Below are 18,855 nucleotides of genomic sequence, written 5' to 3'. Positions count from 1 at the left end.
GTAATGATGCAGGGTCTAAATTCAAGATCACGGTATGCTGAGTGACACACGTTCAAATGTGAAGCCGATGTCCTCGGGGTCAATATTCATTAATGAGGGTGTGAAACCAAAGGTGCACTGCATTCCCCCGTTTTTTTCTGGATGGTAGAAAATACAGTTTCAGAGGTAGCTCCATGAAGTAGGCTGGAAGTGATTAGCAGACATCTTAAGGAGGTAATGAATCGTGGAGATAGAACAATGGTTCACGATTTTTGATTTGATTTATTGTTGTCACAATATACTGAGATACAGAGAAAAATGTTGTTTTGCATTCTGCACAGGTGGATTATACCATTCAAAGTGCATCAGGTAGCAGAACAGAGTGCAGAATACAGTGTTACAGTCACAAAGATGCAGAGAGCGAGCGCAAGATATCCACATTAACATTTAAGAGGTAGGTAGCATGTTCTTGGATGAAATTAAATGTATTTTACATTGTACCCAGCATCTTGTGATCATTTGTCCATGGCCCCAGCATCCAGTAAAGTTCACGGACATGCACAGCCTTCTCCTGATGGTCATTTAATTCGTGCTCATTGGAGAAGTGCTGGTCCTTCCTCCCGATATGTTCTGACTGTTCAGAGTTCCATGGCCCTGCATTGCAGTTCACAACACACCATGGTTGTTCACAATCCCCACTGTGGTATCCACTCCAGAGGCCCTCAGACTGGTCAAAACAGCAAAGTATATTTTCAGCAAGCCAGGGGTTTGATTAATTAGCTCAACTTTATTGTTGTCCCACATCACTTGGGGGATGCCTCAACTAGTATCAGTCAATCAATCAGGAAGATGGAAACAGAACTTGTCACCCAGGAGTGAGTTGTCAAGCTGGACTGGGATCTCAAATAATTCATACCTGCAAGTTAGACAATATACAGGAGTCAAGAGAAATCCCTGGTTAACAAACCGACCCTGTGACTGTGACCGTGCCATCTATTCCTCTTGATCTTAACAAGTTCATTGAAGACATTCCTCCTTTCATCCAAGAATCTCACTCCCGTTAACCTTGATGAAATCTTACAATCTCAGGGCTCATTAGCTGAGGCCTTCCACTATCCCCATCTCCTAGCAGATCTGCCTTCTTTCCTCCCCTACACCAAAATGTATTGAAAATCAGATTATATTTGCAGGAGTTCAGAAGAATTGGTGGGGGGGGGGGGGGGGGGGGGTGGAATCTCAGATTATAGAAACCCATAAAATTCCAACAGGACCAGAATTAATGTAGGAAGGATGTCCCTGATAGCAGGAAAGGCCAGAAGCACAAGCCATAGCCTAAGGCGACATAGTAAACCATTTACGGCTGAGAGGGGGAGAAATTTCTTAACTCAGACAGTGGAGAGCCTGTGGAATTCACTGAAAGCAACTGAAGCCAAAAATTATATGATTTTGAGGAGTTGGAATGCAGCACTTAGGGATAAAGGCATCAAAGATGGGGAAAAGTAAGAATGAACTGTTGAATTGGATGATTAGCATCTTATTGAATGGTTGGGTAGGCTGACAGGGCCAAATGGCCTACTCCTCTTTTCTACATTTTTATATATAAAGCCTGTCATTGGGTCTTGCACTAACTGATTATCCAAACAATCACTAACTCTTTTGACCTAATCTTTGAATCACAACCCTCCACTTGAGATTTCTGCACTCAATCCCCCACCCACCACCTTTTCCATCTCATTAGCCCCATTAAATACCAAACTGTGGATCAAACCTATAAAAATTTTACACGTTATATGAACCACTCTTTCATGAAACATTTTATTTTTAAAAAATCCCACTGGGTATCTACCAATTTTTCCATTTCTTTTCCTTTCACATTTTAAAAAAACATACGGATAGATACATGGACGAGAAGGGTTTAGCAGGATAAGGGCTAAATGTGGGCAATTGGAACTTGCTGAGTGGGCACCATGGTTAGCACGGTCAGTTTGGGCCAAAGGGCCTGTTTCTATGCTGTAATATTTAACGACTCTATAACAACAGCTTGAACCTTCTACAAGTTCATGATGACAATTTATACCAGACCTGAATTTTTATAATTTTTCTAACCTCATAACAAATTCTGTGGACACTCAACAAAAAAATGGCTCTTCAGCCATTTATATGGTCTCTCTTTGCCAAGCTTCTACTGAAGTTTTGACAGATGGTTGGGACATCTCATATGGAAATATAGCCCTTAAGACTTTCACAAGCCTCTACTGTACTGAACTAAGTACTGGCCAAAAACAACTTGTAATTTTAGATGCTATTTTTAAAAATTGTAACTTTGCTGTTTCCAATTGCATTCCAATCTCCTCAATGTTATTACACCTCCTTCTCATTTCCGTCTCCTCTGTGTTAAAACACACCCACAATTACAATCTCCTCAAATGTTATAACATTCCCCACTTAAATAAAGATGATTCACTTCCTTCTGATTTATTTTTAAACTTCTCATGGAAGCATCTTCTATGGAGGTTGTATAAATGCCAGTGAACACTAGGATTTTTTTGCTCTTTCTGGCCGAATACCCAATTAAAGAAGCAAATTATGTTGTGCTCAGAAACCATTCAATTATACCCATACTATAGCTGGACAAATGGATTTAAAAATCAAAACAAAAATAGGATCTACAGGGATGCTGGGTTAGATGTGTAAATCAAATGGGCTTTAATCTATGAATGCATTTGTATGGATAACTTGGATCAGTTTTGAAAGAGGTTTCTGCTCCAACAATAAAAACATTAAAATAATGATGGAATTGATAGTGTGCACCACTATCGTTATAGAAACCCAAACACAAATTCCAGCCTTAGCAAAGCCATTTCTCAAGGCAGTGACTTAAGAACAAACTGGTGGTAGCTGCCTTTCATTGTTACTTTCAATCACAACAGTCATTTCTTATTGCTTCACATTTGAGGCAAGAGCATGATCCTATTATTACCCAGTTATGTTTTCTTTTAAACTAAGTTCTTTTTAGTTAGAAAGAGACAGAGGCTAATTTCAATTCTCTTTCATTTCCCTACTTACAATGTGGCTAACTAAGCCCAAGGCAATGATCAAGCTTCTGGCATAGCACACATATTGCAGTTTTATTTAACATTGTTCAGTTCAAATGCCCAGTACTGGTCTAAAAATGAAGATATTAAGTTGGCATTACCATTGTATCACAGATCAGTGCAAAGTAAGTGATCACTAGAACCATCTGGCCACAGCATACTTGTACAAATTTCAGAGCAAGACCAACAGTTCATGTTGTATTTACTAGATTATGGAGGCAACGCGGTAGCTCAGTGGTTAGCACTGCTGCCTCAACACTAGGGACCCGGGTTCAATTGTACCTTTGGGCAATTGTCCCAGTGTCTGCGCAGGTTCCTACCCAAAGTCCAAAGATGTGCAGGCTAGGTGGACTGGCCACGCTAGATTTTTCAAAGTATCCAGGGATATGCAGGTCAGGCGGGCTAGCCATGGGTGGGTCTAGGTGGAAAGCTCTTTAGAGGATTGGTGCGGATCCAATGGGCCGAATGGCCTGCTTCCACACTGTAGGGATTCTACGATTCAAGACCAGTCCACAAAATGCGCGCGGTGTGCAGGTGAAGTCTGAAATGTCAACTATGCAGGTGTCCAACAGATTCCAACAATCAATTACTCCAACCACTCCCCTCCCCACAAACAAAAAAAATCATCCATTACCAGAAGATTTATGTACATAATGCATCATCTGCCCCAGGTTTAATTTCTATTTAAAATAAGTGATAATACAAGTTACTAGTGCACGACAAACAAAGATACAATGCTGATAGTCTGTAGCTTTGAGGAGTGTGCAACCTATGTCCCACAATCATGAGAAATTTACTCTGGACAAGCACTGTTCCATGACAAGGACTTTATTTTTTGCTACCCTTTTTTCCAGCTTACTATTTTTGAAAATGCACTTTTGGTACAAAATATGTATGTAATAAAGCTTCTAAGAGGACAAAACGAAAGCTCTTTTAATACACAATTACTGTTACACAGCTGTTGTAAAAAAAGGTAATGAGCAGAAAGTTGGTGAATGCTTAGACACAATGTACTGATTTTCTGTCAAGGTATTTGAAACATGCGCTACACTACAAATGTTCAGCTAAGGGGCAACGTTTGAAGTAAGTACCACAATGAGTTGTTACATATTGAAGATAACATGAAGATGACACAAAGATCCTATTAGGATGACCACCTGACCTGATCACGTTCAGAAAATACCTGCACATGCTACAAATTCCTTTCCTGGCACCAGCTTCAAAAACAAAAAAGGCATGCCATTCCTCAGAATCACAGACTGCCCATAGTCCAGGATATGCTAATGATTGCCATCCAGGGTCTACGAGTACACTAGCATGTTTTACAAAACCAACACAGGAAGCATGATATTCACCTCTTGCTGCCAGCTTTTAACTGGAGGCAAATCTTTCCGAACAATGAATCAACTGCAGAGTGGCCCAAATCACCAAAATGATGATGAGATAACTGGGAACTAAGGGTTTATACAATCAACACACCAGTGCATTCAGAATTAAAACTGACAAGTCTGAAAGTGAATTAATCAATTTTGAAGGGAAGTCAGATTACTCTAAGGGTAGCAGCTGATCAAAAGTAACATTCATTCGTCCAAGTTAGAAGGGTCATCTTCCTGCTTTCAGATGACATTAAGTCAGTTGGCACAGTAACTTTGGTAGTTAGAAATGGTTTACGTTTCAGGCCCTAAAATAACTTTATAGAGTCTTTTTTTTAATATAATGATCTTTGAGGCAGAAAAACAAAAACAAAAGTTAACACTAAAGGACAGGTGAGCAAAGGGCCAGTTGAAGCAGTAGGCCTATAAGGAAGGCCTTAAAAGAGGAAAGAGAGAAGATGATATGGAGAGATCTAGAAGTGGAATAAGCCCAAAGCTATGGGCGCATGCCAGGGCTTCCCAAATCATTGGCTGCAACTGCCAGTAGGATCACCTACTGTAATTTTGGGATAACAAGTCCCGAAACAGAAATGACTACAGCGAACCTTCTATCTGCCAATAGCTGTATGGCCTCCAAATCCTCAGCTTCTTTTTTAAATAGTATATGGTCCAGCCAGCTGATCCTCAAGACCTGACTGCCATCATGCAAAATCCAATGCAAAAAGTGGATGAGTTATGCTTTAAAAGTTACTTTTCCCCCATCCCTGCTGCCAGCACTCTTTCACTTTCTTCCCCCACACAGGTTTTCATCTGCCCCTATACCACCCCACTAAACGTCCAGCCCACTTTTACAGGTCACTCAAACTGAAATGGGGTCACAGAGGGGAAAAGTGTGCGGAGTGTAGGCTTGTGCAGCTGGCATCAATCGTGGAGGAAATAAAATTGAAGGTGCTCAAGACGTCAGAACTGGAGAAATAAAACCAGAATTGGATAGTTGCTAGACTTAAAAAGGTAGCAGAGACAGAAAAACAGTGGAAGCCATGGAGTGACAGTATAATAGGAGAATGGCTACTTAAAAATCCACCCATTTGTGGACCACCAGCCAATTAAACCAAGCATATGATAGGCAGGTGAATGATGCAGGGTTCATGTTCAGATATAAGGAGCAGAATTGCAGATGACATCAAGTTTATAATGAATAAAAGATGGAAGGCTGACCAGGGGTGTATATGCTGGGAGAGGAGTAGTCATTTGGTTACTTGGGCCCATTGAATGAAATTCTGAAGGATCTGTATCCTAACTTCTCCCTCTTGGGCTCCATTATCAGTTAATATTTTTGACCCACAATCAATCTCAGACTTAAAGTGATTAACTGAACTGGAATCCACTTTTTTAAGAGAGACGAATATTCCATATTTTGACTATTTACAAAAAAATGGTTTCTAACTTTTCACTGACTGAGCCGAATTTGATTTTAAGGGTTATACGCCCTTGTCCTAGAATTTCAGCCAACGGAATCTTTTTTTAAAATCTATGTTAGAAATTACTCTTAAAATACTAAAAACCAAATCACTCTTCAACCTTCAGGCAATGCAAGACTAAGTAATCTCTCCTCCAACTAAGTGTTGGATCGCTGGTAACATGCTGAAGATGTTCTCCTTATTATGCCAATGTAATCTTCCAGGGTGCAGTGACTAAACTTAAACCAGTATTCTGTCTCACTATAAAGAAGAGAAGGTTTTGTTATATTCCAGTCATAAAGAGTAATATTCCATTAGCCTAGAATTTTTGTTTCTAATGAGTATATTTTAAATTATCCATACACCTGGACCCCCAAATCATTTGGGCTTCCAGTGCTTTTAGCTACTTCAAAAAGTACTTGAATCAATCCCTCTTTCATCCTAAAATGCGAACCTTGAACTTAGCTGTGTTGAAATCCATCATCTATTCCAATATTACCCACTTACAATTCATCAACATTTCTTTTTAATTTTACAGACCCACCTACATAACATACCACGCTACAAAACTTTATTTCAGCAATAAGTATGGATATTAGCTCTTTATTGTATTATCTAAGCCAATAAATAAAAGTCCTGAGATGAGAGGGGAAAGATTTAAAAGGGATCTAGGGGGCAACGTTTTGGTGCAGACGGTGGTACATGTATGGAATAAGCTGCCTGGAGGTGGTGGTGCAGGTTGGTAAAACTACCACATTTAAACTTGTAGCTTTATACCACTTTACCAAGTCAATAATCTGTATTTAATTCTATTAGCATTACATTTGGGTAATAGTTTCTTAGGTGTAACTTTATCAAACCTTCCATAAGTCCACAGTAAATTACATACAGGGGACGAATCTCCCCTCTGCTATTCATTCTTCAATATGACATACTTTGATTAGTTCTTCAAGAATTTCAATCAAGTTCATTTAATATGATCTACCTTTGAAAATCCAACTTGGCTCACTCTAATCCACACAAATTCTTAAATCATGAATTCCCTGTCCTTAATTTTGAAGTGGAAAGGCTTACACACAACAGATGTTAGAACAACAATTTTATCATTTCCTGTTTTTTCTTTCTCATCTGCCATTTTCCAAAACAAAATAAGGACAATTTCTGAATTAAGGAGTTTTAAACGTTTATGGCTTGAAGCAGCTGGAATGTTCTCAAATACTTCTTTAAAACAGGAGGGTGGGAACCATGAGGTCCTGACTGTTTCTGAATTTGTTGTACCATAAGTTTTTAAAATACAGTTTCCTTATTTTCATTAACTTCAGTGACATCTGGTTTTTGATTCATTATTATTTCCCCTGTAATGTCAAGTATTTTGTTCCATGCCTCTCAGATAGAGAATGACAGAAAAAAAATTAAATATCTCCATGTCCTTGCTTTCATTTGTATTTGTACCCACGTCTGCTTTTAAAGGCCTAAATTATCCTTGACTAAAGCTTTCTGTATTCGTCTTTTCAGGATGTTGACTAGGAACTATGGGGAGAAAGGAATTTAGGGATCATTTCAAGCTAATTAACATTCACAGAAAAAAAGAAATCAAATGCAGGAATGGCAGTTGCTTTCATCTCAAGGAATTGAAATTCAACACTGGAGTAAAATTATATAACGAAGATATACGGGACTTGGAAGGACTTAAACTTGGACTTGCGTATTCAAAATTATAGGGCCTTAAAGAAATAACTTATGAGACCAGTTGTATATTGAGAGAGTCACCAGCATTTATTGCTCATCCCTAATTGCCCAAAGAACAGTCAAGAGTCAACCACTTTGCTGCGGGTCTGGAGTCAGTTGTAGGTCAGACCAGGCAAGGGCAGCAGTTTCCTTCCCTAAAGGGCATTAGTGAACCAGATGGGTTTTCCTTGACAATCCACAATGGTCATCATTAGATTCTTAATTGCAAATTTTTATTGAATTCAAATTCTACCATTGGCCGTGGCAAGATTCAGACCCAGGTCCCTAGAACATTAAATAAAAACCAAAAGAATGGCAGATGCTGTAAATCAGAAACAAAAACAAAGTTGCTGGAAAAGCTCAGCAGGTCTGGCAGCATCTGTGAAGGAGAAAACAGAGTGACCCTTCCTCAGAACTGATGGTGGCTGTAAAAACATCAGTTTATATGCAGAAAATAAGTGGGGGGGGGGGGGTAGTAAACGATAGGATAGAGCCCAAAGAGAGAGAAAGATAGTTGGAGGACAGTCCAACTGTCTTTCTCTCGCTTTGGGCTCTATCCTATCGTTTACTCCCCGCCCCCTCCCCACTTATTTTCTGCATATAAACTGACGTTTTTACAGCCACCTTCAGTTCCGAGAAAGGGTCACTCTGTTTTCTCCTTCACGGATGCTGCCAGACCTGCTGAGCTTTCCCAGCAACTTTGTTTTTGTCCCTAGGACATTTCCTAGGTCTGAATTAATAGGTTAGACAGATTACCATTAAGCCATCGCCTCCCCTAACCGGAATGACACTAACAGATTAGATGAAACATTGTAGTGTTTATCCACTTAGTCACATCGCACATACTGGAAAAGTAACTTATTAATTTCGAAACTTTTGGGCCACCGTAGCCCCTGAAAGTGAAATAGGGTACTATTTAAAATGTAAATTATTTCTTTTTAACTCTATTGAATGTGAAACAAAATCTGGAAAAACGTTACTAAAATAAAGATTACACTGCTGGCACAAAATAACCTTCATTGTTCTGATGGAAAACAGACAAAAGGCCACAAACGCAACTAAATACAGAACAGACACAAAGAATTTATTTAATTCCATGACTTGTCTACAGAGTCTGGCTCAGCAAGTTTCCCCAATGAGCAGCTGTGCCAAACTAGCCAGGACTAACCCAGCTTCAATGCTGAGCTTGTGCAGAGCTAAACAACCCCATCCAAGGAAGCAGGATATTTTCCAATCAACCTATGCAGGGATGTTATTACATACATACCTCTGAAGCAGGTGGAACTTCAACATGGTCTCCTGGCTCAGAAATGGGGACACTACCAGCGTACCACAAAAGCCCTTCATCCGAGGAAGCAACAAGCACATTACAAAACAAAAATCAGTTAAGTAACAGCAACTCCACCAACCTTTACGGTTTTTGTGGCACAGTAACAATGCCACTATCTCTTACCCAGGAGGCCCAGGTTCAAGTCTTACCTACTTCAGAAGCGAGCAAGAACTGTCCTGGACTGGTTGATTGGAAAATAGCTATAACATTAGAGCTGAGCTGCAAATCAGCTCTATTGACCTCTCTTTGCTTCATATCCCTTGATGACTGTAACAAAATTACATCAACCAAGCTTCCTTTGGGGATTCGTTTGGTACAGTGGTATTGGCCCTATGTTTAAGCCAGTCAGCTTGGGTTTAAATCCCATATGCTAAGGAGGTGTGTCATAACACATTTACAGGCAGATTAAAAATCTCTACATTCAGGAAAAGATCAACCAAACTCCATCACCTAGAGTTGCACATCAGACAGGGCTCCTGCTCTGATCATTAATAGCTGCTTCAGGCAAACTATTCTCCTGATCAAAGCTAAATCCTTCAGCAACATTATTTTTCAAAAAATAAAAGCTGGTCATAAATCTGATTGATGTTTTAAAGTCTTGCGTCCTTAAATGACATTCAAAGAACAGTCAACTGATCTGAAACACTTTGAGATGTCTGGTGAATATGGAAGGCACTAAATACATGCAGGTATTTCCTTCTCTTTCATGAGGCAGGCTGGTCAGGAGGCTGATAAAAACAGAGAATTAGACAATGAAGTCAAAGTAAAATTGCATTAAGAAACTAATTTTCAGTTATTTCATCCTTTCCAGGGAGCAGACACAGTAAGATCTTTCAAACTGCTATCATCCTAAAAAGAATTCCTGGGTTAAGCAGAAATATTACTGAAAGAATACCACTGCCAAAGGTCAGACTTCCTGTTCTCAGATCAGGACAGGGTCTCTTACACCAAAGAGAAAGGAGTGACAATTTGTTTAAAAGGGTTATTCACAAGAGGAAATACAGGAAATGCATAAATGCTCACCCAAAGCAAGTGATGCAAAACAGTACAGAGGGAGGGAATCATACTGACTCTAATTATTCGGACAGCAGTACGAACAGCAATGGTCCTTGGTGACAAACATTTACTCTACAACATTCAGTTTTGTGGTACTGAAATAATGAATAGACATGCATTGGATAAATTCCCATGTTTCAAATAAATTGACAACAGCATGAACTGCCAGAAAGAGACACCAAGCATTCAAACTACAGCATGATATCAGAGGGATTAGCTGAAAGTTTCTTTGCAGACATGTTTCTCTTATAGGAATGTTATCTTGGCTTTGGATTCAGCTGGTATCCTTGAGCCAAAATACTTACAATGCAAACAGATATGCAAACAAAATCAACTGAATTAAAATTAGAATTTCAAGTTGACCATTACTAACACATCATCAAGTATCCTGCACAAGATTCATCTCCAATTCCCAGCCAACAATAAAGTGGCTTACATCTACACAGAAGGAGCTGACCATTTTGTTTTGACACCTTCAGTTAGCAACAGGTTAACGAACTCTTCGGAATTATTGATGTCAAACTAGAATTAGAGTTGCAGCCACAACTTTAGTAGTTATGTAAGATGATAAATTAATTGGCAGGTTGCCTCTAACATTTGGATATCTCCCTCAGGAAGTGGTTCTCACCAAATTCAGAGCCAATTCAAAATAAAGCTGACGGTTGCAGCCAGGAGCTAAAAGCCACATTACCACACCCAGTGCCCTGTCAACCCATAATGGTCATTCATGCCACTTTAATGCTGCTCCCCTCTATTGTTGAAACAAACAGCAAAGTTTGAAAGTGGTAAGAAAGATGTTATAAATGGTTTGTAAAAAGGAAATCTTCAACTGAAGCGATTCTGCAAAACAACTCCATTTCCTTTCCATTGACTCAACAGGAAGGATCTATTGATAAAGGACAACTGCCTGCGTATTTCCATTTACACTGAATGAACAGACATGACTTTAAAACTATTGCAGGTGTGCAAAAGATGGACCTGCTGTTAAACAGTCACACTTCTGCCTTCAAGAAACTATGCTAAAGTAAGAGAAAAGCTGGATACACAGACGGTCTTCACACTCAAGACGAAGTATCAGTTCACTGACAAGAAGAAAGGTTGGAGATGTGACTTCACTGCTGTCAGCAACTGTTTATATTTTCTGCTCTGGTACCAAGCACAGGAAGTCACCAAACAAATCACCCTCTCAAGGGAAGTGTTTGTGCCTCCAGTATCATTTTGTTTACTTCCACAGGGTCAACCACACTCTCACAGTCAAACACAAACTTACATTAAGCATTGTCAAAATTAACTGCAATTATTGTTTTGTACTGTCATGTTCAAACAAACTTCCAATGACAGATTTATAAAGTGTAAATAAGGAACATTCTATAGCGTCAAGAATTATCACCTGTCTATTTGGGATTGTTTCTGTATAATATAAACTTGCTATGAAAGATTTAAAAAGGGATAACCTACTCACAACAGTGACTTTAAGCCAAAGCCCCATGTTGAAATATGACAGAAACATATGGTAGGCACACTTCACATCAATATTTGGTGAGAAGGACACATCTGGAAGCACATTAATATTTGGTTAGGAACAGACATATTCCAGGCCATAGCCAAGACCTGACTACGAATCTAGCACAACACTTCAGGTTACAACATAACTGTGGGTAGGTCAAGAGGAGACTTTTTATTTTTTCTAATATGTGTTCTCACTCCTTGCTTGGTCCTTTTTTTCCTCCACCCATGAGCATAGCTCTCTGTTCCCCACCCTTTTGTACTGTACTTCTTTCTTCTGGCCTATTACTTGACCACCACCTCTCTGATTCTGCATGTTAGCCTATCATTGTCTTTCTTACACCAGAGTCAAGGGGATGAACAAACAAGGACAGCAGGAGGATCAGAAACAAGCATGCTCTTCTGTTAATACTCTCTTTTCTTTGGAACAAAATTTTGTTCAGAAATTAAAGCTAAAGCTTTGGATAATGCCACAAAGTTTTGGGCTGGGGATTTATACAATAGATGCAAAACTAAAACAGCAACTATTTACCACAATCTCATTTTGATAATATGTAACTTCCCTGTCACAAAGTTAAACAATTTGAAATAATTTTTACGCAACTGAAAGACTATTTTAGAACCAGACTGTCACCTGACGATATAGCTTTAACTTAGTTAAATGAATGAATACACATTGTCTGTCCACTATTAGAAACCAGAGTTTCCAGGATACAATGGGATAGAAGGGGGTGGTTTGATTGGTTAAAGGTGCTCCACATCATTGATAATATTATCTTGAAATAAATTCTGTCAGTGAATCAACTACTTCCTGTGTACATCACAAATGAAGAATCTAACATATGTGCACGCATCCTCTCGACTCCTTTGGGTAATTGCCCACGTCAATATTGTGCACTGCTAATTCTCTTTGCCCATAATGTGCTGTAATTAGCCCTTCCCATCAGTAGAAGTGTATCTGTACTAATATTGGAAGGCAAGTGTAATTTTAGCATGATATATCTATAGAAGTAGTTCCACCACAAATTGTTACTTTCCATTATCAACTGGAGTGACATGCAACCTGCCACAATCAGTGTCCTGCATCAAAAAAAAGCCAAGTCACATGAACAGAACATTTCCAATTGTGCACAAATTTGTTTATGGAATAGCTGCTCTGTGTACTCCAATCACCTGGTATTTTTGTGCCAATTTATCCCAGTAGCACATTAACCATTCCACACTCCACATTCCAGTGTCCCAGTCATTTATTCAATTATGCATGGTCTTGCAAAGCTGTTGCCACTGTGTCCCCCAGCCAATCCTCCACAGTCACAGTGAGTACCAAGCACCTAAATCTGGGTTATTGGTTGAGGTTACCATGAAAGTCCACCTAATCTGTCCTCTCACCAAGGCATGATGAGTCCTAGGTTAAACCACCACCAACTGTCTCTCAGATAACAAAATGTGAGGCTGGATGAACACAGCAGGCCCAGCAGCATCTCAGGAGCACAAAAGCTGACGTTTCGGGCTTAGACCCTGAGCACTTTTTGTGCTCCTGAGATGCTGCTGGGCCTGCTGTGTTCATCCAGCCTCACATTTTATTATCTTGGATTCTCCAGCATCTGCAGTTCCCATTATCACTCACCAGTTCTCTCTCTCTCTCTCTCTCTCTCTCTCTCTAATGAGAGAGCAGCCCTCAGGTCATTAGGACTACAACAGCTTTACTAGTTACTTTATCGTCATCCAGGACAAAGTCAATACTTCTAGGAGGGAAAATTAAATTGTTTTATGCTTTTTCTACAATACTGGGAGTAGCCACCATCAAGTTAACAAGTTGAGAAATAGAAATTTGGAATCTACTCATTTCTGTGAATCACACAGTAACAGTTAAAGTAATTTATATTTACCTTCTGAAGTGAAAACCTTCATTTCTCAGTAACTGCGATTATGAATGGCAAAATATTTTACAACTCATGGCTACAACATGTACTTTATTCAAAAACTAGGAAACGATTTGCTATTCAGTTATCTATTCTGTTCCATGGATGTTGCAATCAGCCATGATTATATTCTTCCTTTACCAAAATCTAACTTCGACAGAATGGTGCAACTAGTATTTTATCTTTATATGTTAACTGTTTTTGTCACAAAACATCAGCCATCACTATTAAAAACAATTTAAAATTATGAATCTATATGGAATCTTCCTAAATTGACTATGGTGTTGCCGATAGGAGGAGTGATTATATTTCTAATTTACTCAACTGCATACAAGATACTTTGGATGGTCATGACAAAACATGACAAAATACAAGAGCTTTAACTCTGTACTTTCTATATAAAATGTTTATTCCAGAGGAAAAGCCTACAATAGCATTGTTCAAGTGTAGATCTCCGTACAAAACGTGTACCATATTTATTAGACCTACAAAAACGCAAGTATCAATACTGTCATGACTAAATATTTTCTAAAAATATTAGACACAAATGTAATATACAGAACAAATTGTCAGAGCCAGGCACACAACACAGACTTTTAACTTCAGAGTCTGCCTACTCATTTCCACCTGCTATAAATTTTCCCCATCTTGTATCATTACTCTCTCAAACTTGTCATTCCATTAATAGTCATAAGCACAAGTGCCAACTCAATGGCCATCCTCAAGAATAATCGATCATTCTTCGAAGTATAACACTTGGATCATTGTCTGGCCAGAACTAGATCTTTCTTCACAGCATAATTAAACTAATCTCCATTATCTGTTATAGTCCAGACTCCTTTTAAATCTCTTGTTTTTAAACAAACCCAGTCTTAATTTTCCTTTTTTTTGAAAAAGAAATATTGTTGAAAACATTCAAATTTTGTCAAAGCTTTGTATCTTGGTCTTATCAGGACAACTTTCAAGAAATACAAATATAAAGGAAAACAATAGTTATATTGCATGAGAAGTGAGTGTTAATTGGTTGGCCAGTGAACTCTGATTGGTGGAGCCACTGCCACAGAGAATTGTCTACTTTGATGAAGGCTGACAGTTAACTGTCAACGTTTGTTTAAAATTTAAGCCAGGCAGGCAGTGTGTGATTAGTCAGTGCCTTGACCAGAGAAAATAAACCAGAAAATGGATTCATCTGTTTTGTTGAGAAGAAATAAGGACAACACGTACATGTTCTTCCTGTTTGCAAAGGACAGCACTTTGTATCTTAATATTCACAGCTTTCACTATGCACACATGCATGCCATTCAGTCTGAATGTAGCCACAAAGACCTCAAGTTCTTCCAAAATTTACTACAAGTTTAGGAATTCTGGGACTTCATCCATGTCTGAGCCTCTATATCACCTATGCCGTATTTCCTCAGGTGAGCACTACTGGTACATTGTGGTATTTTCAATCTCTACCCATACTGGATAAGAGTTATGACAGGTAATGCACAGCCCCAAGACAAAGGTGGATTGGCGGCAAACTCGTGATTGATTGAAGATAGATAGAGGAGACAGACAAGTTAAAGAGGCGGGCATGGAGCCGGTAAAGGTGAGTGTAGGTGGGGAGGATACAGGTCAGTCCAGGGAGGACAGACAGGACAAGGGGGCAGGATGAGGCCCCCATTTCTGATGAAGGGCCTAGGCCAAAAACGTCAGCTTTCCTGCTCAGCCTGTGGGTTCATCCAGCTCCACACCTTGTCATATCGGATTCGTCAGCATCTGCAGTTCTTATTATCTCTATCAGTGATTGATTGCACAGGAAACACAATAAAAGTATGCACAGAAAATACACTGTTCTTATATAACAAAAGGTTTATTGCATAATAGCAAAAAAAGGGCAACCACACTTGGTCAGGTGTAATTACGAGATACTTAGGGAGCTGGTACAGAATTATCTGCTCCCTCCAAATATTACAGTAGAACTCCTTGTCCCCAACCACAATTTGTGACATCAGTTGAATGAATGGAGTCAATGCAAAATGAACATTAACACCTTCAGAATCATTAGCTTATGCAATCATTTACACATCTTCCTTCCATAATAACACATATTCTACATGTACATCAATGAGCATCATGGATCAATGTCAACATCTCAGTTTCAAAGATTAATGTCAAATTTGCTGACCATCTGACAAACATCTCACGTCAGATAAATCAGTTTCTTCCAGTTCAATCTTCACATATCCTTTTGGATTTATGCCAGTATCAACATATTGCTACCTCAAGCCCCACTATCACCTTGCCCAAGCTCATTCTGATCAATGCACAATCCTAGCTTTATATCCAACACAGATTTGAAATCTGTATCTTGCAACTGGTAAAGCACCACAACCACATACTTCTAGTTAACATTTGCATACCACTTATACACTACAGATGCTAGGACCCTAATTCACTGACTCACCATCTTGAGGATAAACATTTTGAACGATATTTTTATCTGTCTTCTATCAACTTCAAGAAAAGGAAAAAATCTTACGTGAATCTGCCTAGGTGTCCCAAGTTCTGTTCCGAACAAATAAATTTCCAAGATTCTTTAGCTTGTTTGCAAATTTCTCCTCCGTTACACTCCATTCCAACTTAATGATTTTAAACTCCACATCAGGTCATGCATTTGTCCATTTCACGCTACTTAATACTCCTTGCTCTGCACTCTATTGGTTGCAGCAACTACAGTATACTATCATCTCCACCTATCATTTCCTTCTTGTCCGCTGCTGAATTTCTTTCTTTTTACTGCCAATCTTTCTAAGCTATCATTCTCTCACTTTGCAAGCTGTTGAAAATTCACTTGAACGCTGTAATTCAATTACGTTTTCCTGGTTATGTTCACTCATAATTGGGCTTGTTTTTGACTGATCTCACGGTCAAAACTCTGGTATTATGGTTTTAACCATCAGTAATTACTAGCAAACATCGCACATTATCCAACTTTTAACGGGATCTCAGACAAGCCCCACCCTTTGGCCTATACCTCCTCAAATCAAACATGTTAACAAATGTGATCTGCCACATGGCAAACGGGAAGAAAATCTAAGCAGTTCGGGGAAAATACAAAGAACCCTCTCCGTACGCAGCCCTAGACATGGGGCGGATTGATGAGTTTGTGAAGTTAAACAACGAAAATTTGAGCATCGGATCGTTACACCAGCCTTTAGTCTAAAACACTACTAATCCCTTCATACGAACTGCACTTCGGAATTATGAAAGAGCGGGGGGAAAGAAAAAAAATCGTATTCGTTGATGAGTGAGTGCCGGAGCACAGCTCTTGAACACAGGCCCCCCATTTGCCCACAGCCTCCTGTGTGTGTGTGTTTGTTGGGGAAGCTCATTGAGCTTTCTGATGGCAATAAGAAAGAGGCATCCCATTCCACCCTATCCGGTCTAACTGCGGCCTGTGCAAATTAAAAACACACTCCTCTCTCCTTTCAGCCTCAGACTTTTCACCTCTCAAACACAACACCGTCAAATAATCCAGCATCTACAGCTACGCCATTTACACTTTTTAAATGGAAAAGATGGGGTGAACATGCCTTAATTATGCTCGCCTACCTCCTCGTCAATAAATGCAAACACTCTGCTACCTGAAACAACGAATTAAACTGCCACACGTTTCTTTAACTCCTTTCGCCCGTTAAACTTTAACCCCTTACAACGGTGCAGTTTAGCGGTATTTAATTGACAGAAATAGAACAAACAAACCCAGCCGCAGCCCCCGGTTAGAAACCGAGAAAGATTAGATTTTAAAGACAAGGATGCACTCACAGGCTTCCTCCCGACGACAGTAGCCATCCTGGTTCGCTATTGCTGAGGCTGTGAGTAAAGCCGCTGTTCCTCTGAGTTGCTCCCCTTCCCCAGAAATGCAACCTTTCTAGTCGCTCAATATGGCATCCTGCACAGAAAGGGAGAGAGAGAGAGAGAGAGACTGCTCTCATAAACACACACATTCAGGCAGAGCCCGCGGGGGTGCAGCATAATCCACAGACCCAACTTGCAACATCGTATCCGGCTCATGCAACAAGGTATCCCAGCTCAACAACTAAACACGTTGTGAATTGGTAAACCCCACAGAGCACAGAGGCATGAAACGCGTAGGATCCTGCTATTATAACGTGAAAAAAAATCGCACCCCTCCTGATTACAGTGACTTACTGTGGTCCGGGAGAAGGAGGCGATAAACACATATATTAGTTTGCAAGGGCTTTCTTGGAAGTTGGATGCAAAGGGATACTTCTTCAGATTACAACAAAACAAAACGTTTCCAGAGGCAGGCCATTCCCCAAAATTGTACGACTCAGAGTCACTCCATAATTTGGAAGTACACGTTTTCATTTGCAATGACGAATGGATGGCTAATTTCATGTAAAATGACCGCAATGTGTTCTTAACCACTTGTAATTATTTAGTCCAACGTATTCGGTGACAAGAAAGCAAAATTGAACTAAACTGAAGATGCTACACATGCGAAACAAACACACCCAAAACCTCGAAACATTAAATGGGTGTCAAATAAATTAAAGCTTCGGATGTAAAACCGACAGACTAGGGAACATAATATACATCCTTAGGAACTATGCATGCCGGAGTTTACCTTTGCATTCATTACTGTATACTTTAAGCTGACTGCGGCACATCAAGCTCCATCAGTGCAGTTCGTTGTCCGTAGTCTCCGCTCGACTCTTGAAACAACTAATCGCAGGCATCGTGGCAATTTGCATCATCTGCGATGCAGATCTAATTTTAAATGTAACAACGCATAATTTATGTTCAGATACAGCACTCGGATTAATGATGCCATCCTCATGATAATTTAGACGGTTTACTCTGGTAGGTATCGGACTTGAGCAATATTACTCCATTCGTTGATCTATCGAAAATAACTGTAATTGGCATCAGGGTAATACAATCTAAACATACTATGTAAAAAGACGAACAATTGTTTTCTCAAAAAAATTGCAAAAGGAATTTGTGCTGTAAAGAAATGTTTGAAAATAGTTGATCAACAAATAAAAATCAATTTAAAGAAAATACCTTGGATTGGAAAAGGCAAATTTGGCAAGGATTTCCAGTCTTCAATGTTGCTCCGTAACTCGCTATGGGATCTGGCAGTCAAGTGAGATCATGATCAGACTTACTTAGCTGTATGCCCCCGATGCCAATCTTCTCATTAAAGCTCATAGATGAACAACCACATCTTAGATGAAATACTCATTCCATGGCTAGCAGTTTCCACAACTAACTTTATACCCGCTAGGTTACAGGTCGATGTACCGTGCTTTATTTCTTATTCTAGAGTCATACGGTAGGAAGCAGGCCCTTTAGTCCAACCCGTTCGCGCCGACCAAGTTTCCGAAATTGAAC

The 18,855-nt window shown here is 39.5% G+C and overlaps 1 protein-coding gene across 6 annotated transcripts in view; it reads right to left on the bottom strand.

Annotated features, from left to right (window-relative positions):
• The window catches only part of LOC125453416 (septin-11), an 80,800-nt gene extending 62,192 nt beyond the window's left edge, over positions 1-18,608 (bottom strand). For 4 of the 6 annotated variants that reach the window (XR_009445816.1, XM_048533035.2, XM_048533044.2 and 1 more), the window contains exons 1-3: positions 18,526-18,607; positions 18,086-18,228; positions 17,260-17,386 (exon numbers count right to left, since the gene is read on the bottom strand). Coding sequence is in view for 4 of the 6 variants with exons in the window: in XM_048533035.2 (XP_048388992.1) it covers positions 17,260-17,286 (27 nt within the window). In the remaining 2 variants the exon portion in view is untranslated. Of the gene's footprint in view, positions 1-17,259; positions 17,387-18,085; positions 18,229-18,525 lie in introns of all 6 variants that reach the window. The other 2 variants (XR_007247762.2, XM_059646443.1) reach the window with 2 other exon arrangements.
• Positions 18,609-18,855: the final 247 nt, after the last annotated feature.

This window comes from Stegostoma tigrinum, chromosome 1 (assembly GCF_030684315.1).
Source record: "Stegostoma tigrinum isolate sSteTig4 chromosome 1, sSteTig4.hap1, whole genome shotgun sequence".
Taxonomy (NCBI): Eukaryota; Metazoa; Chordata; class Chondrichthyes; order Orectolobiformes; family Stegostomatidae; genus Stegostoma; species Stegostoma tigrinum.
Note: the sequence above shows the minus strand (reverse complement) of the source record. Positions and strands in the feature narration are given on the sequence as shown.